General features: G+C 44.3%; 3 protein-coding genes across 5 annotated transcripts in view; all 3 read left to right on the plus strand.

Annotated features, from left to right (window-relative positions):
* Positions 1-4,139, plus strand: part of gpat2 (glycerol-3-phosphate acyltransferase 2, mitochondrial) — a 39,014-nt gene extending 34,875 nt beyond the window's left edge. For 2 of the 3 annotated variants that reach the window (XM_031829875.1, XM_020490254.2), the window contains exons 15-23: positions 117-280; positions 349-452; positions 558-742; positions 2,593-2,670; positions 2,775-2,882; positions 2,952-3,072; positions 3,190-3,258; positions 3,427-3,482; positions 3,572-4,139. In XM_031829875.1, coding sequence (XP_031685735.1) covers positions 117-280; positions 349-452; positions 558-742; positions 2,593-2,670; positions 2,775-2,882; positions 2,952-3,072; positions 3,190-3,258; positions 3,427-3,482; positions 3,572-3,688 — 1,002 coding nt within the window. In that variant the 3' untranslated portion in view covers positions 3,689-4,139. The remainder of the gene's footprint in view (positions 1-116; positions 281-348; positions 453-557; positions 743-2,592; positions 2,671-2,774; positions 2,883-2,951; positions 3,073-3,189; positions 3,259-3,426; positions 3,483-3,571) is intronic. The other variant, XM_031829877.1, reaches the window with a different exon arrangement.
* A 10,025-nt stretch (positions 4,140-14,164) lies between these two features.
* Positions 14,165-22,060, plus strand: zgc:152830 (leucyl aminopeptidase family protein). Its single transcript, XM_020490253.2, has 16 exons — positions 14,165-14,435; positions 16,043-16,084; positions 16,162-16,252; positions 16,341-16,489; positions 16,586-16,694; positions 16,953-17,080; positions 17,314-17,413; positions 17,730-17,805; positions 18,147-18,232; positions 18,347-18,451; positions 18,571-18,646; positions 18,837-18,955; positions 19,282-19,365; positions 19,476-19,533; positions 21,216-21,397; positions 21,497-22,060. Exons 1-16 carry the CDS (start codon positions 14,425-14,427, stop codon positions 21,629-21,631), a joined length of 1,551 nt encoding a protein of 516 aa, XP_020345842.1. The 5' UTR covers positions 14,165-14,424; the 3' UTR covers positions 21,632-22,060.
* Positions 22,061-22,696: 636 nt separating this feature from the next.
* Positions 22,697-25,617, plus strand: LOC109896049 (proliferating cell nuclear antigen-like). The gene is made up of 6 exons (XM_020490252.2): positions 22,697-23,100; positions 23,846-23,943; positions 24,153-24,220; positions 24,365-24,559; positions 24,805-24,928; positions 25,036-25,617. The coding sequence occupies exons 1-6, from the start codon at positions 22,880-22,882 to the stop codon at positions 25,110-25,112; spliced, it is 783 nt and encodes a 260-aa protein (XP_020345841.1). The 5' UTR covers positions 22,697-22,879; the 3' UTR covers positions 25,113-25,617.
* Positions 25,618-26,185: the final 568 nt, after the last annotated feature.

The following is a 26,185-nucleotide window of genomic DNA, read 5'->3' on the forward strand; positions in this document are numbered from 1 at the left end:
AGTCGCTGATGCTGACTTTCTACTCTCAAAGGGGCAAAGCCCTGTTCTTTCATTTTATTGGTCATTAGGTCGTCTGCTTACCTAATTTTCTCTCTCCACCCCCACCCTCCATCCAGGGTGTATGTCTGTCTGTGTTGTGTCGTGACGTGGCCTGGCTGCTGGAGGAGATATTGTTCAGGAACAGAGATGTGGGCTTTGGGGGGAGTCTGGTTGGGGTGGTCTACCACTCCCTCACCCTCCTCACCCCTCACCTCACCCTCGCTGCCCATCCCAAAGACAGGTAGGTAGGTGTGTGTGTGTGTGTGTGACGGAGAGGGAATACCAACCATTTCTCTCCCTCCCTTCTAGGTCTGATCCCCTCATCGCTCCCCACCCCTCTCTCTCCGCCACTCTCTCTCTTTCCCGCCATTCCCAGATACTCACACACACCTTCATCCATGAGGCTGTCGGAGGTACGTCTGTGCAAATTTATTACCACATTCACAATCTTCATTGATTAGTTGTATTATTTATGACTCTTTTGTTTTTCCTACAATTGACTGTGTGTGTGTGTGCAGCGTGTGCGGTGTCGGCCATGCTGTGTGAGGTGGCAGGCTGCGGGGGCAGCAGCAGGATCAGGGGTGAAGAGATTAAAGGTGACGGGGTCAGAGGGGAGATAGAGTTTGACGTGGCACTGTGTCAGGATGAACTGACTGAGAGAGCCCTGCAACTCACACACTTACTGCCCCCGGGGTATATACCTGTGAGTACGTACACACACAATGCCCCCCTGTGAACAATACCTGTGAATAGTACACATTCACACACACATACCTACTGTGCCTGAAAATACTATACTAGACACACAATGGACTGGCTGGGTGTGTGTGTGTCTTATTCAATGAATGTTTAATGGAGCAGCACAGCCATTCATCTAGCTCTGAGAGTGCGAGAGATTGTGTATGGAGTGTGTGCTCTCGAACTCTCTGTCCTCAAAGGCTTTTAATCAAAGACATAAATACTAGGCATTTCTCTCTCTCGCTCCCTCTCTCTCTCCTTCTCGCTCTCTCCTTTGTCTGATTGCATCAGTTTTTATTTCTATCTGACTCACACTGTTTCCTCACCCCCCCTACCCATCTGTGTTTCCTCACCCCCCCCTACCCATCTGTGTTTCCCCCCCCTACCCATCTGTGTTTCCCCCCCCCCTACCCATCTGTGATTCCTCCCCCCCACCCATCTGTGTTTCCTCACCCCCCCACCCATCTGTGTTTCCTCATCCCCCCCTACCCATCTGTGTTTCCTCCCCCCCTACCCATCTGTGTTTCCTCCCCCCCCCACCCATCTGTGTTTCCTCCCCCTCCCTACCCATCTGTGTTCCCCCCCCCCTACCTATCTGTTTTTCCTCACCCCCCTACCCATCTGTTTTTCCTCACCCCCCCCTACCCATCTGTGTTTCCTCACCCCCCCCTATCCATCTGTTTTTCCTCACCCCCCCTATCCATCTGTTTTTCCTCACCCCCCCACCATCTGTTTCCTCACCCCCCCACCATCTGTTTCCTCACCCCCCACCCATCTGTGTTTCCTCACCCCCCTTACCCATCTGTGTTTCCTCACCCCCCTTACCCATCTGTGTTTCCTCAACCCCCCTACCCATCTGTGTTTCCTCACCCCCCCTACCCTCCTGTGTTTCCTCACCCCCCCTACCCTCCTGTGTTTCCTCACCCCCCCCCCCACCCATCTGTGTTTCCTCACCCCCCCTACCCATCTGTGTTTCCTCACCCCCCCTACCCTCCTGTGTTTCCTCACCCCCCCACCACCCATCTGTGTTTCCTCACCCCCCCCTACCCATCTGTGTTTCCTCACCCCCCCTACCCTCCTGTGTTTCCTCACCCCCCCACCACCCATCTGTGTTTCCTCACCCCCCCTACCCTCCTGTGTTTCCTCACCCCCCCTACCCTCCTGTGTTTCCTCACCCCCCCACCACCCATCTGTGTTTCCTCACCCCCCCTACCCTCCTGTGTTTCCTCACCCCCCCCTACCCATCTGTGTTTCCTCACCCCCCCCTACCCATCTGTGTTTCCTCATCTGTCACGTTCTGACCTTTATTTCCTTTGTTTTGTATTTATTTAGTATGGTCAGGGCGTGAGTTGGGTGGGCAGTCTATGTTTGATTTTCTATGATTTGGGGTTTTCTATGTTTCGGCCTAGTATGGTTCTCAATCAGAGGCAGGTGTCATTAGTTGTCTCTGATTGAGAATCATACTTAGGTAGCCTGGGTGTCACTGTGTGTTTGTGGGTGATTGTTCCTGTCTTTGTGTTTGCACCAGATGGGACTGTTTTAGGTTTTCTCACATTTGTTGTTTTTGTTATCTCATGTGTAGTTTCTTTATCAATTAAAGAATATGAATAACCACCACGCTGCGCTTTGGTCCGCCTCTCCTTCAGATGAAGAAAACCATTACATCATCCCCCTACCCTCTGTGTTTCCTCAACCCCCCTACCCATCTGGGTTTCCACATTGACTGATAACTGCCTGTCTGTCCACCAGTAGCAACAAAATATGCACAGATAATGCTCTGACTTGCCCCATGTTTCTGTCTTTCTTTCTCTATAGCCATGTCAGTCATCTCATGGCTTTGCTCTGGATGCAGTGGACACACTGGTGCGCTGTGGCATCCTTGTGATGGAAGAGGTTAAAAGTGCATCACACACAAACGTACATCTCTCACAACACACTTTCACCATTTCAACCCAGTGATTGGGCTTATGTCATTTATATCGTTTGTGTGTGTGTAGGTTCCTAGCGACACGCCGATCTGTGATTTCTGGAGGAAGGGTGCTCTGACCTGGAGTGCTTCAGACGACCATTCTGACTGTGAAGAAGGAGAGGCACGCTCCTTCAAGGTACACACACAGAACTACTAATCAACACAACTCAGTGACTAAAATCTATCTCTCTCATTCTCTTTGTAGTTGAGCCAGCCCAGCCAGTGTCCAGAACTGCTTTTCTTCCTGTGCAGTCTGATGGCTGGCTACCTGAGGGCCCTGTGCTGGGCTACAAAGGGGTTAGACCTCCTAGACACTCCGCTACCAGGTGGGTGGGTGGGTGGGTGGGTGGGTGGGTGGGTGGGTGTGTGTGTGTGTGTGTGTGTGTGTGTGTGTGCGCGCGCACGGAACTCCTCTGAGTAGCTGTGTGTGTCTCACCCTGCAGAGGCTGTCTGTTTGGGCCAGATACACTCCCACCTGTGTGACACCGCCCAGAGGGATAGGGGACACTATGGTGAGACTGGAATTACACAATGACATACACACAGAATGCTTAATACCCATACTTCAAACATTTGCCTAATGAAAATCTCCTCTTTAATAACCAGCTTTTTTGTCTGGAGGTTACGCACATGACTCACCTTTCACAAACACTGGTTTGTTGTGTGTGTGTGTGACACAGAGAGCTGCTCAGAGGAGGTGGCACGTGTGACAGTCAGGACGCTGACAGACCTGGGGGTGAGAAGCAGTCACTCTGTATATGATTAACATTTTATCAGTGACTCACTGGTCCTTGCACGTGTATCTAAATAGTGTTTGTGTGTCAGGTGCTGGTTGAGGATCAGCAGAGAGGATGTGTGTTCCTGGGAGTCAGTCCACTCTTCCAACAGACAGACAACAGACAGAAACTCCACAGCTTTATATCCCAGTTCCTCTATGACTAACACACACACACCACAAGAGAACGACCAAGCAGTGAATGAGAGTAAAGTCTATATAGTGAAGCTCTATAATGTTTAGCCTGCTCTTATTGACTTTCATGTGTTTACATGATCAAGTCGTTGGAATTAAGTTTACATTTTACTGTTCTCATCAGGCATTTTTTTTGTTTAATCTCAATGCGTGTTTCAGTTTAGTAAAAGACTTTGCATGAGTCTATAATGGACCGGAACATTGGGTCTTGTTTCAGTTTGGATGTTGCCTTTGGCCAAAGATGTATAGTGATAACTTGGCTTGGAACAGTTCACATTTTTGGACACACCAGAGAAATTGAGAGAAGATGTGTGTTTCTAGTGTTAATGATGCAGAATAGCTCAGTGGAAAGTGTCTAGCAAGATTTTTTTTCATATGATGCTCTTTGTTACGTTGATGTTATTAAACCTAGAAATGTTTTTATTTTCTGAATCCATCATTGCTCTGCTCTCACAAACCTGAAGCATCACACTCCATTAGAAGTGATAAGGGTCATAATGATTGAGAACAATCCCTATAAAACTAATGTGTGGGCAGCCATTCAGTTTATTGTTTGCCAAGTGTTCACATAATTAACAGTGGTTTATGGACTAGAGGTCAGTTTAGATTAGAACTCTTGAGTCTTATCAAGTCTAGGCAGTATATTTCTATCATTCCTGTTCTTGGCAGTGTATATCTATAACTGTTCTAGGCCAGGGCTCTCCAACCCTATTTCTGGAGAGCTACCATCGTATAGGTTTTTACTCCAACCCTAAACTAGCAAACATATATATATAATAAATGAAACTAAATCATTTCAAACCTTGCTTACATTTGTATATGATCACTGTTATGCATGGAAATACTTTAGAACAGATTTCCCAAAATGTTAATGTTTTTTATGTCCAATGAAAATTAAGAACATATACAGTACCAATCAAAAGTTTGGACACACCTACTCATTCAAGGGTTTTTCTTTATTTTTACTATTTTCTACATTGTAGAATAATAGTGAAGACATCAACTATGAAATAACACATGGAATCATGTAGTAACCAAAAAAGTGTTAAACAAATCAAAATATATTTTATAGATTCTTAAAAGTAGCCACCCTTTGCCTTGATGACAGCTCTACTTCCGGCGCCGACAGAGATGGCCGCCTCGCTTCACGTTCCTAGGAAACTATGCAGTTAACTGTGTTATTTCTTACATTAGTACCCCAGGTCATCTTAGGTTTCATTACATACAGTCGAGAAGAACTACTGAATATAAGAGCAGCGTCAACTCACCATCAGTACGACCAAGAATATGACTTTCGCGAAGCGGATCCTGTGTTCTGCCTTTCACCCAGGACAACGGAATGGATCCCAGCCGGCGACCCAAAAAAACGACTTCGTAAAAGAGGGAAACGTAGCGGTCTTCTGGTCAGACTCCGGAGACGGGCTCATCGTGCACCACTCCCCAGTATACTTCTCACCAATGTCCAGTCTCTTGACAACAAGGTTGATAAAATCCGAGCAAGGGTAGCATTCCAGAGGGACATCAGAGACTGTAACGTTCTTTGCTTCACGGAAACATGGCTCACTGGAGAGACGCTATCGGAGTCGGTGCAGCCAGCTGGTATCTCCACGCATGGCGCCGACAGAAACAAACATCTTTCTGGTAAGAAGAGGGGCGGGGGCGTATGCCTTATGGCTAACGAGACGTGGTGTGGTCACAAAAGCATACAGGAACTCAAGTCCTTCTGTTCACCTGATTTAGAATTCCTCACAATGAAATGTCGACCGCATTATCTACCAAGGGAATTCTCTTCGATTATAATCACAGCCGTATATATTCCCCCCCCAAGCAGACACATCGATGGCTCTGAACAAACTTTATTTGACTCTTTGCTAACTGGAATCCATACATCCTGAGGCTGCATTCATTGTAGCTGGGGATTTTAACAAGGCTAATCTGAAAACAAGACTCCCTAAATTGTATCAGCATATCGATTGCGCAACCAAACCTTGGATCGCTGCTATTCTAACTTCCGCGACGCATATAAGGCCCTGCCCCGCCCTCCTTTCGGAAAAGCTGACCACGACTCCATTTTGTTGATCCCTGCCTACAGACAGAAACTAAAACAAGAAGCTCCCACACTGAGGTCTGTTCAACGCTGGTCCGACCAATCTGATTCCACACTCCAAGACTGCTTCCATCACGTGGACTGGGATATGTTTCGTATTGCGTCAGACAACAACATTGACGAATACGCTGATTCGGTGTGCGAGTTCATTAGAATGTGCGTTGAAGATGTCGTTCCCATAGCAACGATTAAAACATTCCCAAACCAGAAACCGTGGATTGATGGCAGCATTCGGTGAAACTGAAAGCACGAACCACTGCTTTTAATCAGGGCAAGGTGACCGGAAACATGACCAAATACAAACAGTGTAGCTATTCCCTCCGCAAGGCAATCAAACAAGCTATGCGTCAGTATAGAGACAAAGTAGAATCTCAATTCAACGGCTCAGACACATGAGGTATGTGGCAGGGTCTACAGTCAATCACGGATTACAAAAAGAAAACCAGCCCCGTCACGGACCAGGATGTCTTGCTCCCAGACAGACTAAATAACCTTTTTGCCCGCTTTGAGGACAATACAGTGCCACTGACACGACCCGCAACCAAAACATGCGGACTCTCCTTCACTGCAGCCGACATGAGGAAAACATTTAAACGTGTTAACCCTCGCAAGGCTGCAGGCCCAAACGCATCCCCAGCCGCGCCCTCAGAGCATGCGCAGACCAGCTGGCTGGTGTGTTTACGGACATATACAATCAATCCCTATCCCAGTCTGTTGTTCCCACATGCTTCAAGAGTGCCACCATTGTTCCTGTTCCCAAGAAAGCTAAGGTAACTGAGCTAAACGACTACCGCCCCGTAGCGCTCACTTCCGTCAACATGAAGTGCTTTGAGAGACTAGTCAAGGACGATATCACCTCCACCCTACCTGACACCCTAGACCCACTCCAATTTGCTTACCGCCCAAATAGGTCCACAGACGATGCAATCTCAACCACACTGCACACTGCCCTAACCCATCTGGACAAGAGGAATACCTATGTGAGAATGCTGTTCATCGACTACAGCTCGGCATTTAACACCCTAGTGCCCTCCAAGCTCGTCATCAAGTTCGAGACCCTGGGTCTCGACCCCGCCCTGTGCAACTGGGTACTGAACTTCCTGACGGGCCGCCCCCAGGTGGTGAGGGTAGGCAACAACATCTCCACCTCGCTGATCCTCAACACTGATCCTCCTCGTTCTGAGCCCTCTCCTGTACTCCCTGTTCACCCACGACTGTGTGGCCACGCACGCCTCCAACTCAATCATCAAGTTTGAGGATGACACAACAGTGGTAGGCTTGATTACCAACAACGATGAGACGGCCTACAGGGAGGAGGTGAGGGCCCTCGGAGTGTGGTGTCAGGAAAATAACCTCACACTCAACGTCAACAAAACTAAGGAGATGATTGTGGACTTCAGGAAAAAGCAGAGGGAACACCCCCCTATCCACATTGATGGAACAGCAGTGGAGAGGGTCGTAAGTTTTAAGTTCCTCGGCGTACACATCACAGACAAACTGAATTGGTCCACCCACACAGACCGCATTGTGAAGAAGGCGCAGCAGCGCCTCTTCAACCTCAGGAGGCTGAAGAAATTCGGCTTGTCACCAAAAGCACTCACAAACTTCTACATATGCACAATCGAGAGCATCCTGTCGGGCTGTATCACCGCCTGGTACGGCAACTGCTCCGCCCACAACCGTAAGGCTCTCCAGAGGGTAGTGAGGTCTGCACAACGCCTCACTGGGGGCAAACTACCTGCCCTCCAGGACACCTACACCACCCAATGTCACAGGAAGGCCATAAAGATCATCAAGGACAACAACCACCCGAGCCACTGCCTGTTCACCCCGCTATCATCCAGAAGGCGAGGTCAGTACAGGTGCATCAAAGCTGGGACCGAGAGACTGAAAAACAGCTTCCATCTCAAGGCCATCAGACTGTTAAACAGCCACCACTAACATTGAGTGGCTGCTGCCAACACACTGACTCAACTCCAGCCACTTTGATAATGGGAATTGATGGGAAATTATGTAAAATATATCACTAGCCACTTTAAACAATGCTACCTAATATAATGTTTACATACCCTACATTATTCATCTCATATGTATACGTATATACTGTACTCTATATCATCTACTGCATCTTTATGTAATACATGTATCACTAGCCACTTTAACTATGCCACTTTGTTTACATACTCATCTCATATGTATAAACTGTACTCAATACCATCTACTGTATCTTGCCTATGCCGCTCTGTACCATCACTCATTCATATATCTTTATGTACATATTCTTTATCCCCTTACACTTGTCTATAAGGTAGTAGTTTTGGAATTGTTATCTAGATTACTTGTTGGTTATTACTGCATTGTCGGAACTAGAAGCACAAGCATTTCGCTACACTCGCATTAACATCTGCTAACCATGTGTATGTGACAAATAAAATTTTATTTGATTTTGAGCTTTGCACACTCTTGGCATTCTCAACCAGCTTCATGAGGTAGTCACCTGGAATGCATTTCATTTAACAGGTGTGCCTTAAGTTCATTTGTGGAATTTCTTTCCTTAATGCATTTGAGCCAGTCAGTTGTGTTGTGACAGGGTAGGGGTGGTATACAGAAGAGAGTCCTATTTGGGAAAAGACCAAGTCCATATTATGTCAAGAACAGCTCAAATAAGCAATGAGAAACGACAGTCCATCATTACTTTAAGACATGAAGGTCAGTCAGTACAGAAAATATCAAGAACTTTGAACGTTTCTTCAAGTGCAGTCGCAAAAACCATCAAGCACTATGATGAAACTGGCTCTCATGAGGACCGTCACAGGAAAGGAAGACCCAGAGTTATCTCTGCTGCAAAGGATAAGTTCATTAGAGTTACCTGCACCTCAGATTACAGCCAAAATAAATGCTACACAGCGTTCGAGTAACAGACACATCAACTGTTCAGAGACTGCATGAATTTTTTTTAACCTTTATTTTACTAGGCAAGTCAGTTAAGAACAAATTCTTATTTTCAATGACGGCCTAGGAACGGCGGGTTAACTGCCTGTTCAGGGGCAGAACGACCTTGTCAGCTCGGGGAATCGAACTTGCAACCTTTCGGTTACTATTCCAACGCTCTAACCACTAGGCTACCCTGCCGCCCAAAAACCATCAAGCATTATGATGAAACTGGCTCTCATGAGGAACGTCAGAGGAAAGGAAGACCCAGAGTTATCTCTGCTGCAGAGGATAAGTTCATTAGAGTTAACTGCACCTCAGATTGCAGCCCAAATAAATGCTACACAGGCCTTCATGGTCGAATTGCTGCAAATAAACCACTCCTAAAGGATACCAATAAGAAGAAGAGACTTAATTGGGCAACGAAACACGACCAATGGACATTAGATTGGTGGAAATCTGTTCTTTGGTCTGATGAGTCCAAATTTGTGATTTTTGGTTCCAACTGCCGTGTCTTTGTGAGACTCAGAGTATGTGAATGGATTATCTACGCATGTGTGGTTCTCATCGTGAAGCATGGAGGAGGAGGTGGTGTGTGGGTGCTTTGCTGGTAACACTGTCAGTGATTTATTTTGAATTCAAGGCACACATTCTGCAGCGACACGCCATCCCATCTGGTTTGGGCTTAGTGGGACCATTTGTTTTTCATTTGTTTTTCAACAGGACAATGACCCAACACACCTCCAGGTTGTGTAAGGGCTATTTGACCAAGAATGAGATTGAGTTCTGCATCAGATGACCTGGCCTCCACAATCACCCAACCTCAACACAATTGAGATGGTTTGGGATGAGTTGGACCGCAGAGTGAAGAAAAAGCAGCTAACAAGTGCTCAGCATATGTGGGAACTCCTTCAAGACTGTTCCAGGTGAAGTTGGTTAAGCGAAAGCTTTGCACACTCTTAACAATCATCAAGGCAAAGGGTGGCTATTTGAAGAATCTAAAATAGATTTAAATGTTGCTACATGATTCCATATGTTATTTCAGACTTTTGATGTCTTCACTATTATTCTACAATGTAGACAATAGTAAAAACAAAGAAAAACCCTTGAATGAGTGTGTTCAAAAGTTTGACTGATAATAAATATATATATATATATATATATATATTATACTTCTAGCATGCCTGTTCTAGGCAGTGTACTTTATGTTGGTTGTAGGCAGTGTATTTCTATCATGCTTGTTCCAGGTAGTGCGTTTCTAACATCGCTGTTCTAGACAGTATATTTTATATCTGTCTTGATGTGCTGAATCAGAGCCCAGGAGAGCATGAACAACCAGGGGATGGGGGGGGTCACTGAATAACAAAGAGAGAGCAATCCATACTTAACCTGGGAGAAGTGGCTGGACAGAGCAAAAACATGGGAAGATGAGTTGAGGTCAAATAATTCACCCTTACATACTGTAGAAGACAACATGTGTAAGAAACATTTGAACAGATGGAAATAAGTCAAATCAGTTGTCTTGTAAGGCAACAATATAGCATGCAGACTATTTCAAGAGATGGCAGAGATTAGATACCGTCTGAATGTCAGAAGACGTCTTATGACACACTACTACCACCTTGTGTTGGTCTGAACAAATGGCAGCATTTGTAATCAGAGATGTGACAGGCTGGCTGTGCATTTTACCTCTATTGCCCTTGAATAATCAATAGCCTTCAGCTCTCTCTTTCGGTCTCGCACTTTGCATTTAGATTAAGTGGGTATCTCTGGGCTGTGTTTGACACAGTAAACACTTGTGTTTGTGTAAGTGCCACAGGAGAGGCCACTGTCTGATGGTGAGACTAACCAGGTATAATGTTTCCAATACAAAATATGTATCTACCGTAGAGCATTGAGCTGCAGTGGACCCAGATATTTAATATTTCCAAGGTCATACATATGTCTGATTGAATCATGGAGACCAAAGCCACCATCTCTATACAGAGAAGATGAGCTGCCCATAACAGCTGACTCAGAGCAATACCTTTACAGCTGCCACACTGCCTCATGGTAAGCAGCTGCTATTCCTGCACACACTGGAATCTTATCTGTGCCCACATCTACCCTCATACACTCAGTTGTCTGTTTTATTAGGTACACCACCCCATTCATGAAAATGGTTCACACCTACAGACAGTGACTCATGGGACTGTGGCTTGCTATATAAAGTAGAATCCATGCCCTGAAGAATTCTGTCTGTTCTGGAGGCAAAGGGGGGTTCAACCCGGTACTGCACTGATCATAAATAAAACGCGACATATAGAATGTGCTGGTCCCATGTTTCATGAGTTGAAATAAAAAATCCCTGAAATTATCCATAAGCACAAAAAGCGTATCTCAAGTTTTGTGCACAAACATTGATATGTTGGAGGAAGGGTACCACATGAGGGAGAAGGATGTCTTCCCTGTAACGCACAGCGTTGAGATTTCCTGCAATGACAACAAGCTCAGTCTGATGCTGTGACACACCGCCCCAGACCATGACGGATCCTCCACCTCCAAATCGATCCCGCTCCAGAGTACAGGCCTCGGTGTAACGCTCATTCCTTCAACGATAAACGCGAATCCGACCATCACCCCTGGTGAGACAAAACCTTAACTCGTCAGTAAAGAGCACTTTTTGCCAGTCCTGTCTGGTCCAGCAACGGTGAGTTTGTGCCCATAGGTGACATTGTTGCCGGTGATGTCTGGTGAGGACCTGCCTACAACAGGCCTACAAGCCCTCAGTCCAGCCTTCCTCAGCATATTGCGGACAGTCTGAGCACTGATGGAGGGATTGTGCGTTCTTGATGTAACTCGGGCAGTTGTTGTTGCCATCCTGTACCTGTCCCGCAGGTGTGATGTTTGGATGTACCGATCCTGTGCAGATGTTGTTACACGTGGTCTGCCACTGCGAGGACAATCAGCTGTCCGTCCTGTCTCCCTGTAGCGCTGTCTTAGGCGTCTCACAGTACAGACATTGCAATTTATTGCGCTGGCCACATCACGTTCACGCAGATCAGCAGGGACTCTGGGCATCTTTCTTTTGGTGTTTTTCAGAGTCAGTAGAAAGGCCTCTTTAGTGTCCTAAGTTTCCAGAACTGTGACCTTAGTAGGTAATTATCTGCAAGCTGTTAGTGTCTTAACGACTGTTCCACAGGTGCATGTTCATTCATTGTTTATGGTTCATTGAACAAGCATGGGAAACTGTGTATAAACCCTTTACAATGAAGATCTGTTAAGTTATTTGGATTTTTACTGTTTTTCTTTGAAAGACAGGGTCCTTTTTTTGCTGAGTTTATATAGGGCAGCAGCCTCTGTGCTAGTGATGGCTATTTAACAGTCTGATGGCCTCGAGATAAACTGTTTTTCAGTCTCTCGGTCCCAGCTTTGACGTACCTGTACTGATCTCGCCTTCTGGATGATAGCGGGGTGAACAGGCAGTGGCTCGGATGGTTGTTGTCCTTGATCTTTTGGGCCTTCCTGTGACATCGGGTGTCCTGAACATCAGGTGACATCAGGTGTCCTGGAGGGTTCATGTGTGGGCAAGCAGTATGCTGATGTCAACTTTGTGAACAGAGGGGTGGCGGTGAGGTTATGGTATGGGCAAGCATAAGCTGCGGACAACAAACATTTTATCGATGGCAATTTTTGATTGCATAGAGATACTGTGACGAGATCCTGAGGCCCATTTGTCTTGCCATTCATCCGTCGCCATCACCTAATGTTTCAACATGATAATGCACGGCCCCACATCACAAGGACCTGTACACAATTCCTGGAAGCAGAAAATGTCCCAGTTCTTCCATGGCCTGCATACTCACCAGACATGTCACCCATTGAGCCTGTTCGGGATGCTCTGGATCGACTTGTACAACAGCGTGTTCCAGTTCCTGCCAATATCCAGCAACTTCGCACAGCCATTAAAGAGTGGGACAACATTCCACAGGCCACAATCAACAGCCTGATCAACTCTATGCGAAGGAGTTGTGTTGCGCTGCATGAGGCAAATGGTGGTCACGCCTGATACTGACTGGTTTTCAGTTCCATACCCCTACCTTTTTTTTTAAGGTATCTGTGACCAACAGTTGCCTGTCTGTATTCCCAGTCATATGAAATCCATAGATTAGGGCCTAATGAATGTATTTCAATTGACTAATTTCCTTCAAGTTCATTTAACTCATTAAAATCTTTGAAGTTGTTGCATTTTGTGTTTTATTTTGTTCAGTATAGCTGGGTGTACCTAAATAAACTGACCACTGAGTATATCTATTGTCAAAGAAATATAACAGTGATATGAGTCATAATGACCCCCATGAATATTTATCACAATTATTAATGGTAGTCCTGCTTAATCTAATTGTCTAGGTAAAAATATATTCTTTATGACACTGTTTGCATCACAAATGGCATCCTATTCCCTATATAGTGCACTACTTTTGGTCTGTGGTCATGTAGGTAATAGGGTGCCATTTGGGATGGAAACATTGTTATAGCACACTTGACTTCTGTAAAGACTCATCATGCATTTAGCCATGTGAGTGGTATTTTAGTATGACAACAGATGTTTTGTATAAGAATGATCACCGAACACACACAGAGCTTGAATTGATAAGTAATCTAGTCGAATCTACAAGAATTCCACAAAATATATGCAACATGAGTTAGATTGACAGAATTTACACACAAAACATTGCTTGGATTTGTGACCTGATTTACAGTACAGTAGAATAATGCCACTTTGGTCCAAACGAGAGCTGAATCTATCAATCATAATGATTGGTTGATTAAAAAAAGAGCTGACCAATGGGCTGGCTGCTTCAGGAGTCATAGGTTAGACAACATTGTTGCTATTACCCCCAGCTGTTCTATCTGACACTCAACCACGTCACCTCTCTGAAATACTCGCATATACAGGAACACTTCATTATGGTACAGGAGCGTCACAATACGTATGAGTTCCTATTCTATTAGAGGAACAGGAGCTCAAGCAGTAGAACATTTTAGGTGCCAGTAGTCAACTCCGGTGAGTTCTTGCTGAAGTCAAGCACTGAGGACCACAACAGACAACACTTGTAACGCTTGTGCCCAATCCCAAATTAACCCCTTGTCCCTATGCTGTGGAACTGGTGTATACATTACGCAGCCAGCAACATATACTCTACGTTGCACAACCAAAATCTGCTAATACAATCTAGTCAATGAAAAGTAGCTGGTTTTTACCGACATCATATAAATCAGGTCAAACGTCTTGTAAATCGTCTCATTATTGCACTTTGGACCGAAGATCAATAAACTCGCCTTGCTAGTTTGTCTACAGAACAGATATGCACAGAAGTGCACTTCCTGGTCAGTGTTTGTAGTTTAGTTTACTGTATACTGTCACTCAGTGCTCACAGTATGTGAGATCAAAGGTCAATGCTCTCTAGCATGTGCATCATAAGTAACACTTACAATTGATTATCTGAACAATTTCTATGGATAATCTGCATACATTTCCGCGACCGAGACGATAAGTAATTGCTATGTATAAACTACAATTCCCATGATTAAATTTAAAGAACGTTGATAAATCAGGTGATCAACCAGAGGGAGGCTTCGTTCTGTCAGCTTGCTGTCTCTTTCCCTCTAGACGTCGGAAGGACAGCAATGTGTGCCCGGTAAGCCTACCGATTCATATTATTTAGCTGTTTTCCGTGCAAAGATTCGGTCAGAAAATGTACTTTGTGAAATGCATGTGTGCAGGATCAATTGTTATCTGGTATGAATGAGCGAACTAACTTCTTGAGCCGTGGCTTTGTTCGACAGGATTGCATGCATATTTAAATCCACTTGATCAATTCGCAAGGACTGTCTATTGTTTTTACAGACAGGCTGATTAGCAAGATAGTTGCAATTTTGCATTCAAGTAGCTGCGAACTAGCTTTTTATTACAGCCCAGTTTGTCTTGGCCTATGGCAAAAAATAGAATCTGCCATTTTCACTTTCTGTTCCTAGATCGTGTTCCTTGTTTTTGGAGATATAATAGTCTCCCTGCATGACATGTTATTCTTGTGACAAATGCATGAATCTCCACATTACAGGAAAGGGAGGGTGAGAGAAAGGTAACACTGGTCTTTAGAACACCCCTTCCATTTCAATCTGAAGGCATGGTTCGTTCTATGGCGAGATACGTAAATACTGAGTCGGACTCATATGGTCTGCAACTCAACATAAAGTGGATCTCAAAGGTCTCTCTGTTCCTTGTGCGTTGTGGATGAATTGGGCAGGTAAAAGCGATATCCCCTTGACTATGTGTGCCTTTAGAGATAACCAGGGAGTCTTAACAGGCCGCGTGTATACGAGTCTTGCAGATTATCTAGAGGCCAAAGGTTTCTCTGCAAGACAGACTTTGACACAGTCTCAGTGAAATCGCTAACCCTGCAGCAGAGAATACCAAACAGGAAAGCAAAGCAATACATTATCTCACCTTTCTCTGCAGTCAAAACAGCTCACTGTATTATTCTGAGTTGGTAACCAGAGATCCAGTGTGTACTATAATGATTTCCAACTCCGTGTCATTCATTATCATGCTTAACAATGTTTGGCTTGACAATGACTGCAATGGGGTTGACAAGGTCACATACAAATCTGGGACCAGGTTTGTGAGTTGGACCTTCAAGACCAGTAATATTGAGCTGTAATTAATGTTTCTCTCTATAGTCAGAAGTGTAAAGTACTAAGGTAAAAATACTTTAAAGTACTACTTAATTAAGTAGTTTTTGGGGGGCATCTTTACTTTATATTTTTGACCACTTTTACTCCACTACATTCCTGATGAAAATAATGTAATTTTACTCCATACATTTTCCCTGACCCTCAAAAGTACTAGCTACATTTCGAATGCTTAGCAGGACAGTTCAGACATAATCAAGAGAACATCCCTACTGTCTCTGGTCTGGTGGACTCACTAAACACGCATGCTTTGTTTGTAAATGTCTGAGTTTTGGAGTGTCCCCTGGCTATCCCTAAAATAATGACACACAAACATTGTGCCCTCTGGTTTGCTTAATATAAGGAATGTGAAATTATTTTCACTTTTGGTACTTTAGTATATTTTACAAATTACATTTTTACATTTGATACTTAAGTATATTTAAAACTAAATACTTTTACTCTAGTATTTTATTGGGTGACTTTCACATTTACTTGAGTCATTTTTCTATTAAGGTATCTTTACTTTTACTCAAGTATGACAATTGGGTACTTTTTCCACCACTGTCCATAGTGTCCAGCCCATCGAGTGGACCACTGACTGTAAGAGCCAGAAGTGAGTATTAAGTGTGTGTGTGTGTGTGTGTGTGTGTGTGTGTGTGTGTGAGATCTAACTGTGTGTGTTCTCTCCAGTTATGATGGAATAGTCTTGGTGACGCAGAGTTATGACACGCTGCCCAAGGAGCTGCAATGTCTGAAAGCACCTCTGCTGGACTACAGCTCTGTGAGTCACACAACAGCATATAGATAGATAGATGAATATAGCCCTACATTTTTCCTCCATCTCTCTCCTTTCTCCCTTTCTCTTCTAGGTGGACTGTGGTCTGGGAGATGAGGTGGTGGTGTTGAAGGTTCCGGGGTTGCCTGGTAACCGCTTGGTGTTTGCGTCCACTGGGCCCGTTAACCGGGACTACGATGATGTCAGACGCTTCAGTGACGCAGCTGTTAATGGCATCAAGAGGTCAGTCAACACCACACACACAAATGGTATCAAGAGGTTACGCTGTGTGTGTGTGTCTCCCATTCATTACCATATACTCTCTGGGTGTTTCTTCAGGGCCATGAAAGCAGGCATGCAGCGCCCCCTTCTGGTCTGTCCTCGCCATAGCAGCTATGACAGGAGCACCCTGGTGGCTGCCCTAGGTGCCCTGCACGCCCTCTACATGGTGAGAACTATCCTATGAAAAACAGAATAGATACCAGTACACTGATTAATGCTCCCATAGTTGTTTTTTATTGTGCAACATTTCGACCCGAAGAACTTTCAGGCACTCCTGTGCCCATAAACCCCTAGACCCTTATTCAAATAAACTTTGCACACATATGGAGCTCTAGAAAATCAATTATCTTGCACCAAATATGGTGCTGACATTTATTCTCTCTTTTTCTCCCTCTCTCTTTTTCCATCTCCTTCTCTCTCTCAGCCTCTGGAAGTGAGGGAGGCGTCTGTGAAGCCTAGCCAGTATAAGGTGTGTGTTCTGGGGCTGTGGGTGGACCAGGAGGCCCAGGGGAAGGAGTTGGTGGATCTGGCCTCTGCTCTGGAGAGTGGACGGTGGGTCACACACACACATATTCACAACTTAGTGATCCCTCTTATGGGGAGAGGTTTTTAAATGCATTAGATCTGAAAAATCTTTTTTTTGTTAGTTTAAAAAAGCAATCTCTCTCTTTCTCTCTTTCTCTCTTTCTCTCTTTCTCTCTTTCTCTCTTTCTCTCTTTCTCTCTTTCTCTCTTTCTCTCTTTCTCTCTTTCTCTCTCTCTTTCTCTCTTTCTCTCTTTCTCCAGGCTGGCTTGCCGCGACATAGGAGGGTCCGATCCTGAGAGGATGGCTGCTCCTCGTGTAGCTGAGTACATCCAGGCCCTCTTTAAGGACAGCCCAGTGCAGGTGAGAGATGATTTTCTCATATATCCAAAAAGGAAAAGGTGATTTCTATCTCCCAAAAAGACGGCAACAACAAAGTGATTTTGTGATTCAGGTGCTTTTTTTATTAGTTAAAAAAGCTATCGGTCTTTGTCAAAGCTTTGTTGCAGTCTTTTTGGGAGATGCAATCACCTTTAATTTTGGGGAATATGACTTTACCCAGATAAGCTCTCCATTCTTTACCAGCCTTTAGTAGTGCCAGCATATCTAAACTCTACTTGTCTCATGTATTTCACTAATATGTTAATGTGATTAAGCTGAACCACCCTGTCTTTCTCAGGTAGATGTGGTGAGTGATCTGAAGGTGCTGGAGAAGGAGTACCCTTGCCTCGCTGCTGTCAACCGCTGTGCCAATGGTAAGTGTGTGTGTCAGACCTGGGTTCAAATATCTCAATTACTTTTACATACATTCACAGTAAGTATTCAGATCTCTTATTTGAATAGTAGTTGAATATTTGAAAATACTCATACACTCCCATGTATTTGATAATGCTCTCAATTTTTGATATTCTATCTGTTTTTTTTTACAAATAACCATTCAAATACTCAAATAAAAGTACTTGTTTTGGGCTGTTTATTTGAAAATACTCAAATACACAGAGAAAAGTATTTTAAATACCAGATACTCAAATTCACATGTATTTGAACCTAGGTCTGGTGTGTCTGTGTTTTTCATCTGTGTGTTTGTCTCTTATAGCTGTGCCTCGTCACCAGGCCAGAGTGATCAAGCTGCAGTACTGTGGAGAAGGACCAGTCCAACACACACTGATGCTGGTCGGCAAGGTGAGAGGGAGAGTGTGGAAGAGGGGAAGATGATGGTGGCGATAAAGGGGGTGGGGTGTTCTCATGTCATGAACATGTTTTTGGATGTAACATGTTTGTGTGTGTTTCTCTCAGGGCATCACCTATGACACCGGTGGAGCTGACATCAAGGCTGGTGGCTTCATGGCTGGCATGCACAGAGACAAGTGTGGTGCTGCTGCCGTGGCTGGGTTCTTCCAGGTTCAACAACTAGCACTTTGACACTAGTTATCACTAGAGGATGGTAGTTAGAGATGTTTCATAGTCCCTCAAATAGTCTGCTTCTCCTGCTAACATGTAGCTCTGTTCTGTCCTGTCAGGTCCTGGCCAAACTCAAGCCCAAGCATCTGAAGGTGGTCGGTGCCATGGCGATGGTCAGGAACAGCGTGGGCTCAGGTCAGTGTGATGACGTAGGGGTTTCACAAATAGAATCTTATATGAAAATCTATTTTTATTATTCTATTTCTATAGTTTCACCTAATGAGTGTACAGTTGGCGTCTTCCCTCTCTCCTATCTCTCTCTGTGTGTTGTCTCTCTGACTGAATGAGGGTTTAAGGGTTGTGTGTTGTGGTTCTCTTCTTTCAGACTGCTACGTAGCTGATGAGTTGGTGGTGTCCCGTGCGGGTCGCAGAGTTCGTGTGGGGAACACGGACGCTGAGGGACGCATGGTGATGGTCGACCTGCTCTGTGAAATGAAGGAGAAAGTGAGAATACACAATTCTATTCCCTCTTCTCTCCATCTCTCCCTCGGTTTCTCCTGTCCAACCCATTCTGTCACCTTAATCTCACCTCTTCCTGTCAAAAACTGACTGACTGTCAGTGACTTTATACGCCTTCCAGGTCAAGGGGCAAGACCTTTAATGTTTGCGTATATCTGTTTAAGTCCCAAAACAGGTGTCACTGGATATGTTTGCATGCGACGTTCTAGGGATTAGCTGTTGATGACAATGTCAAATGAGGTTTAAAGTTTAATTTCTTGGCAGGGTGTATCGTCAAGTGTAATGACACCCTCTATCTCCTCTCTTTCCAGGCGGTATGTGAGGTGTCTCCTCAGCTGTTTACCATTGCCACTCTGACAGGACACGCCATCAGAGCCATGGGACCAAACTACTCTGTGAGGACTGGACCATATACACACACTGTACTCTACCATACACACACAGTACAATACAACACACTGGCCATGGTGACAATTTTGTTTGATTAAACTTTGTCCCATTTTAGATCATCATGGACAACGGAGCTGCCCAACGCTCTGGCAATGCCCGGCAGTGGCAGAAAGGTGAGACGCTCCGCACATGCATACATATACAGTGGGGCAAAAAAAGCATTTAGTCAGCCACCAATTGTGCAAGTTCTCCCACTTAAAAAGATGAGAGGCCTGTAATTTTCATCATAGGTACACTTCAACTATGACAGACAAAATTAGAAAAAAAATCCAGAAAATCACATTGTAGGAATTAATTTATTTGCAAATGATGGTGGAAAATAAGTATTTGGTCAATAACAAAAGTTTTTCTCAATACTTTGTTGGTAATGACAGAGGTCAAATGTTTTCTGTAAGTATTCACAAGGTTTTCACACACTGTTGCTGGTATTTTGGCCCATTCCTCCATGCAGATCTCCTCTAGAGCAGTGATGTTTTGGGGCTGTTGCTGGGCAACACGGACTTTCAACTCTCTCCAAAGATTTTCTATGGGGTTGAGATCTGGAGACTGGCTAGGCCACTCCAGGGCCTTGAAATGCTTCTTACGAAGCCACTCGTTCGTTGCCCGGGCGGTGTGTTTGGGATCATTGTCATGCTGAAAGACCCAGCCACGTTTCATCTTCAATGCCCTTGCTGATGGAAGGAGGTTTTCACTCAAAATGTCACGATACATGGCCCCATTCTTTCCTTTACACGGATCAGTCGTCCTGGTCCCTTTGCAGAAAAACAGCCCCAAAGCATGATGTTTCCACCCCATGCTTCACAGTAGGTATTCTTTGTCCTCCAAACAAGACGAGTTGAGTTTTTACCAAAAAGTTATATTTTGGTTTCATCTGACCATATGACATTCTCCCAATCTTCTGGATCATCCAAATGCTCTCTAGCAAACTTCAGACGGGCCTGGACATGTACTGGCTTAAGCAGGGGGACACGTCTGGCACTGCAGGATTTGAGTCCCTGGCGGCGTATTTTGTTACTGATGGTAGGCTTTGTTACTTTGGTCCCAGCTCTCTGCAGGTCATTCACTAGGTCCCCCTGTGTGGTTCTGGAATTTTTGCTCATCGTTCTTGTGATCATTTTGACCCCACGGGGTGAGATCTTGCGTGGAGCCCCAGGTCGAGGGAGATTATCAGTGGTCTTGTATGTCTTCCATTTCCTAATAATTGCTCCCACAGTTGATTTCTTCAAACCAAGCTGCTTACCTATTGCAGATTCAGTCTTCCCAGCCTGGTGCAGGTCTACAATTTTGTTTCTGGTGGCCTTTGACAGCTCTTTGGTCTTGGCCATAGTGGAGTTTGGAGTGTGACTGTTTGAGGTTGTGGACAGGTGTCTTTTATACTGATAACAAGTTCAAACAGGTGCCATTAATACATGTAACGAATGGAGGACAGAGGAGCCTCTTAAAGAAGTTACTGGTCTGTGAGAGCCAGAAATCTTGCTTGTTTGTAGGTGACCAAATACTTATTTTCCACCATAATTTGCAAATAAATTCATAAAAAATCCTACAATGTGTTTTTCTGGATTTTTTTTCTCGCATTTTGTCTGTCATAGTTGAAGTGTACCTATGATGAAAATGACAGGCCTCATCTTTTTAAGTGGGAGAACTTGTACAATTGGTGGCTGACTAAATACTTTTTTGCCCCACTGTACATACAGGATACTATTCATTCAAACCAGGGTTTACAGGTCTGAATGTGGGTTTTCTGGGTTGGACATGGTTTAACCTGTTAGTCCTATTTCTTTCTCCCTCTGTGTAGCGGGGGAGGTGCTGGGTGATCTGTTTGAGGTGTCCAGTATCAGGCGTGAGGACTATGACTTTCATAAGGGGAAGTCTGAGTACGAGGAGATTCTGCAGAGCAACAACCTGCCATCCTCTGCTACTCCCCGCGGACATCAGACCCCCGCCGCCTTCCTCATCATGGCCTCTGGGCTGGACAAGGTACACATCCCACACCACACAGACACACAATGCTCCAGCTCTTTTCACAGCCCTGGATCGAACATAATCTGTGTTCGTTTGTTTGTTTCCCTCCATTAGTATGGTGTGGACTCTGGCAATCCTCTGCCATACTCTCACATCGACATCGCTGGCTCCAGCGGCCCCTTCCCCGGTGTACCCACCGGAGCGCCAGTCCTTGCCATGGCTACCAACTACATCCTGCCCAGCGCCTAGCAACCCAACTACACCCTGCCCAGTGCTTAGCAACCTTGTGATATAAGAATGTGTAGAATGTACCCTACTCTGTCCTGAGTTATATCACAGATAACCGTCCTAATATGTTAGTGCCAGTATAATTTGATATATTACACAAAGAATAAGAACAGACATCCATCAATGGTGTGATATTGGCAGTTAATTTCAAACATTCCAAGAGCTCAGGTTGTTGTTCGATAGATTCTGTTTCTAAGATCATGCTAATATATATCCATCCAACCTTAAGTGTCCCAAATGTTTTACCCCCATATCTAACATGAGTCACTGTATTGAATACTCTCAGGGGAGAAATGACATGCTCTGTGTTCATCCATTTTATACACGTGAAACTTGAGATGAGTGGCAAGTCAAATGGTTGTGTGCTTCAATAAAATAATCGATTTTCAATGTTTACTTATTTCAATAACCAATGTTAACATCTGTAGGACCAGGAATTGTGGAATGGCAGGTATATAGGTTAGAGGTAGGCCACCAATCACATATATATATTTTGGGAAATCCATTTTTAACCAATTGTATGCTGAATATGGAAGCTATAGTTTCCATATTCATGTATATTCCATATTCAAATGTATTACATTTGTCATGGTGCATGGACTGTTTGCAACAAAACAGGAATTTATGACAAAGTCACACAAAAATGCAAGCTGGGAAAGCTCAGACAAACCTAATGCAGCAGCGCATAGACAGTTGCATATCACTCAAACGAATGGGTTAAAGTAATAAATATGAGTCAAATAAAGTAAAACCAGAGAACATGTATGCATAGCTACGGTCGAAATATCGGAGTCATTTTACTGTTTTGAAAATTAAGCTGGAGAACATTTGGCGCCATCGAACTTCCTTATTTTGGAAATAGGTATACCATTTTTGGATCAACGTATGCGTATGAACAAGTGCCTAAAACTATATCAAAGATAGAGATTATTGTGCCTCAATTTCTTCAGTGGGAGGAGCCGAAGGCGCCCATTATTAAACGGAAATGACGAATGACGCTTTAAACGACACTTTAGCGCGCGTTCATGATCCACAGACCGTTTCCCCTCCAACTAGAGAAGAGAGAACTCTTGTCGCATTTTGGGAAGGGAGCTCTTTTTTACATTTTTTTTTATCCAAGCCTGCTTTTTTAGACTGCAGGACCAAAGTTGAAGGAGAAGGTCTCAGGAAATAATTTTGTATTTCTACTACATACAAACAGACTCGACAATGTTTGAGGCTCGCTTGGTACAGGGATCCATCCTGAAGAAGGTTTTGGAGGCTCTGAAGGACCTGATCACCGAGGCCTGTTGGGACGTGAGCTCGTCGGGTATCTCTCTTCAGAGTATGGACTCGTCCCACGTCTCCCTAGTTCAGCTCACTCTCCGCAGCGACGGATTCGACTCCTACCGTTGTGACCGCAACCTCGCAATGGGAGTCAATCTTAGCAGGTTAGTGGAACTGATTTTGAGTATGACAGCATGATTGTCAAGGTTAGTTACTTTGCCTAGAGAACAATAATGTCGTTAGTTTAGCAAGGAGGTAACTAGTTTAAGATTTTTCATTGTCGCTAGTAAGCTAAGTTAACCATGTTATTTTGTTGGCGTGGCTTTAGTATTCTAATTTTTACTGTGTTGAGGAAATTTTAGACGTTCGTCTCTTGCAACGCCTCGTGTTATTTTCAGAAGTTAAAAGTCTGTAGACAATGTTTTTCCTGGAAAACTGATATTATCGACCGGTTGCAGCGTAACATGCATGTAATAAAGCCGCCTTTTGAAAGTGACGTCACTTGAGCGCCAAATCGCTGGTTGAAGGTTGGCGGGAATTTCGCGAACCCGCCAAGTTCAGGTGACGTCAGTCACCATTATTTGAAGTTGGCTGTTTGCTAAATGGAGCATACGATCACGTTTACCAGCTATATGAAATCACTTTGTATATTATCTCATAAATGCTTATGTATAATTTAACCACTAACGTGTAGCAGAGCTTCTAGACAATGGTGCTCTGTGCAGTGTCATGACGGCCTAACCAAAGTTGCATTTGATTGACATACGCAGCCTATGGAAAGGGCAGGTTTAAATATGCTAATACAAATATTGCCGTATAAACAAAGCATATCAAATCAATTTTCATATTTTGTGCTTCAGCAAGTTTTTTTGAGTGAAATTATGACTGGTCTACCACTCTCCCTCCTAGTATGTCAAAGATCCTGAAGTGTGCTGGGAATGAAGACATTATCACTCTCAGAGCAGAGGACAACGCAGACACACTCGCCCTAGTCTTCGAGACACTCAGTGAGTACCTTTCTCCATCAAGCAATATCTATACTTTTACAGTAGGGAAATTTCATTTTGCAGCTGGAATGATAGATTGCTAGATCTATTAGATTTGTTGTAGGAAGACTTGAATTCTCAGGACCCATGGTAAACCACTGCTATCATATATGCTTGGTCATGTATTTAATGTTTAATTAGATGTCAGTGTTAACCTGTTCTTCTCTTAGACCAGGAGAAGGTGTCGGACTATGAGATGAAGTTGATGGATCTCGATGTAGAGCAGTTGGGAATCCCAGTAAGTGTTCTCCCAATATTCCATTAAGTAAAAGTTCTAAACTTCTCTTCAGTGTGCTATTTGAACCATACTTGTGGCAGTAGCGTTTGTCACCAGACCATGCCATGTTGGTTGTCACGTTCTCACCCCTCTCTTACCCTCTAGGAGCAGGAGTACAGCTGTGTGGTCAAGATGCCATCGGGGGAGTTTGCCCGTATCTGCCGTGACCTGTCTCAGATTGGTGACGCCGTCATGATCTCTTGCGCCAAGGATGGCGTTAAGTTCTCGGCCACGGGAGAGCTGGGCACTGGCAACGTCAAGCTGTCCCAAACCAGCAATGTGGACAAGGAGGAGGAAGCGGTACGTATGGGGAGGAGACCTGGGTCTGTATCCCAAATTATTCCCTATATAGTGCCCTATATCATTTCATCCCTGGGGTGAAGTGTGAGAAACTGCATATCAGATGGACAATGAACATGTCAACCAGAATGGCCATCAGCTCGGTAACGGTTGTTCTCTTGGACAACAGATTTGCAGTTTTGTCTGGGATCACTGGAAGCTTCGATGTTGAATTAAATATTTTCTCTCCCATTCCTTCCTCTTAGGTCAGTATTGAGATGAACGAGCCAGTCCAGCTGATCTTTGCTCTCAACTACCTCAACTTCTTCACCAAGGCCACACCCCTCTCCAAGACAGTCATCCTCAGCATGTCTGCAGACATTCCCCTAGGTAGGTAACCTGCTCCTGCCCTCTAACCCTAACCTCTACCCCATACACACAGCCTATCAGGTACTGTACATTGTTTTCTGATGTCTGACTGATCTTTTCTTTGACAGTGGTGGAGTACAAGATAGCTGACATGGGCCATGTCAAGTACTACCTGGCGCCCAAGATTGATGAGGAGGCTTCCTAAACCTCCCTGGTCCAAACTTCCAATGGAGTGGGGGGGGGGGGGGGGGGGGGGGGGGGGGTCGGTCATGTTCCTTCCTGTGGGTGGGGAGGAGGATCTTGTTGGCGGGTGGGAAAGAGATGGCTGGCTGACTTTGTCTGCATCATGGCATCGCTATTGCGTTTTAGTTTTATCTGGATATGTTTGTTTATCAGCAGTTTGACTGATCCAGTCATTTTTATATATATATATATATATGTGTGTATATGTGGTAGGGATCTACTGATGTCCTTTTCTGGGACTAGGGTTCTTATTCTAGCGCAAGTACTTTTTAGTTGCTAATCTTACCTGGCCAGCTGTCTGAGGAAGATCAACAGAACTCCATGCTCCCCTTGTTCCCTCTTCTGTTTGGAAAACAAATGCTCAATCCAGTTTGTAGATATGTCTGTATATATGTTCTGTGGTCATGTTCACCACTCCAACTTTTTATTCTTGAACCCCAATAAATAAATACTTTGATTCTGATTTACAATATGTATTTTCTATCTGCTACCACAAGGTGGTGCCCATGACTATAAAATAATCAGAACTTTCTCAGTGCCATTTCATTTGCAGTTTTCCTGGGCATAGATGGACTAGTTTGACAAATTACTTGCAATGGAGAATCTTGTTTGAACACATTTTTATTCCAGTATTGAGGTTGATCTGTGTCCCTGAAAAATAATATATGCCTCTTAACATACTCTTGTTTTTAAGGGAAACTTTATCCAGATTAATTTACCAATGTATTTAGACAATTGGTGCATGTTTTAATAAGGATCTGCCCTTTTCAATTTTTTTGCTTAAAACGACATACCCAAATCTAACTGCCTATAGCACAGGCATTGAAGCAAGGATATGCATATTCTTGATACCATTTGAAAGGAAATGCTTACGTTTGTGGAAATGTGAAATTAATGTAGGAGAATATAACGCGTTAGATCTGATGAAAGAAAGTACTTTATTTTTATTGTCTGATGCAAATGCAAGAGGCCGTAACAGGCCAGGTACCATTTTGATTTTGGCCACTAGATGGCAAGTGTGCCAAGTTTTAAACT

Source organism: Oncorhynchus kisutch, linkage group LG8, assembly GCF_002021735.2.
Source record: "Oncorhynchus kisutch isolate 150728-3 linkage group LG8, Okis_V2, whole genome shotgun sequence".
Classification (NCBI taxonomy): Eukaryota; Metazoa; Chordata; class Actinopteri; order Salmoniformes; family Salmonidae; genus Oncorhynchus; species Oncorhynchus kisutch.

Excerpts from the sequence above, each read along its gene's own strand:
- zgc:152830 (XM_020490253.2), top strand. Across the intron at positions 17,414-17,729 it reads TTAAGGACAGCCCAGTGCAG|GTAGATGTGGTGAGTGATCT; the intron begins GTGAGAGATGAT and ends TGTCTTTCTCAG. Across the intron at positions 19,366-19,475 it reads CCATGGGACCAAACTACTCT|ATCATCATGGACAACGGAGC; the intron begins GTGAGGACTGGA and ends GTCCCATTTTAG.
- LOC109896049 (XM_020490252.2), top strand. The coding sequence starts at position 22,880 with ATGTTTGAGGCTCGCTTGGTACAGGGATCCATCCTGAAGAAGGTTTTG. Across the intron at positions 23,944-24,152 it reads CCTAGTCTTCGAGACACTCA|ACCAGGAGAAGGTGTCGGAC; the intron begins GTGAGTACCTTT and ends TTCTTCTCTTAG. Across the intron at positions 24,221-24,364 it reads TAGAGCAGTTGGGAATCCCA|GAGCAGGAGTACAGCTGTGT; the intron begins GTAAGTGTTCTC and ends CTTACCCTCTAG.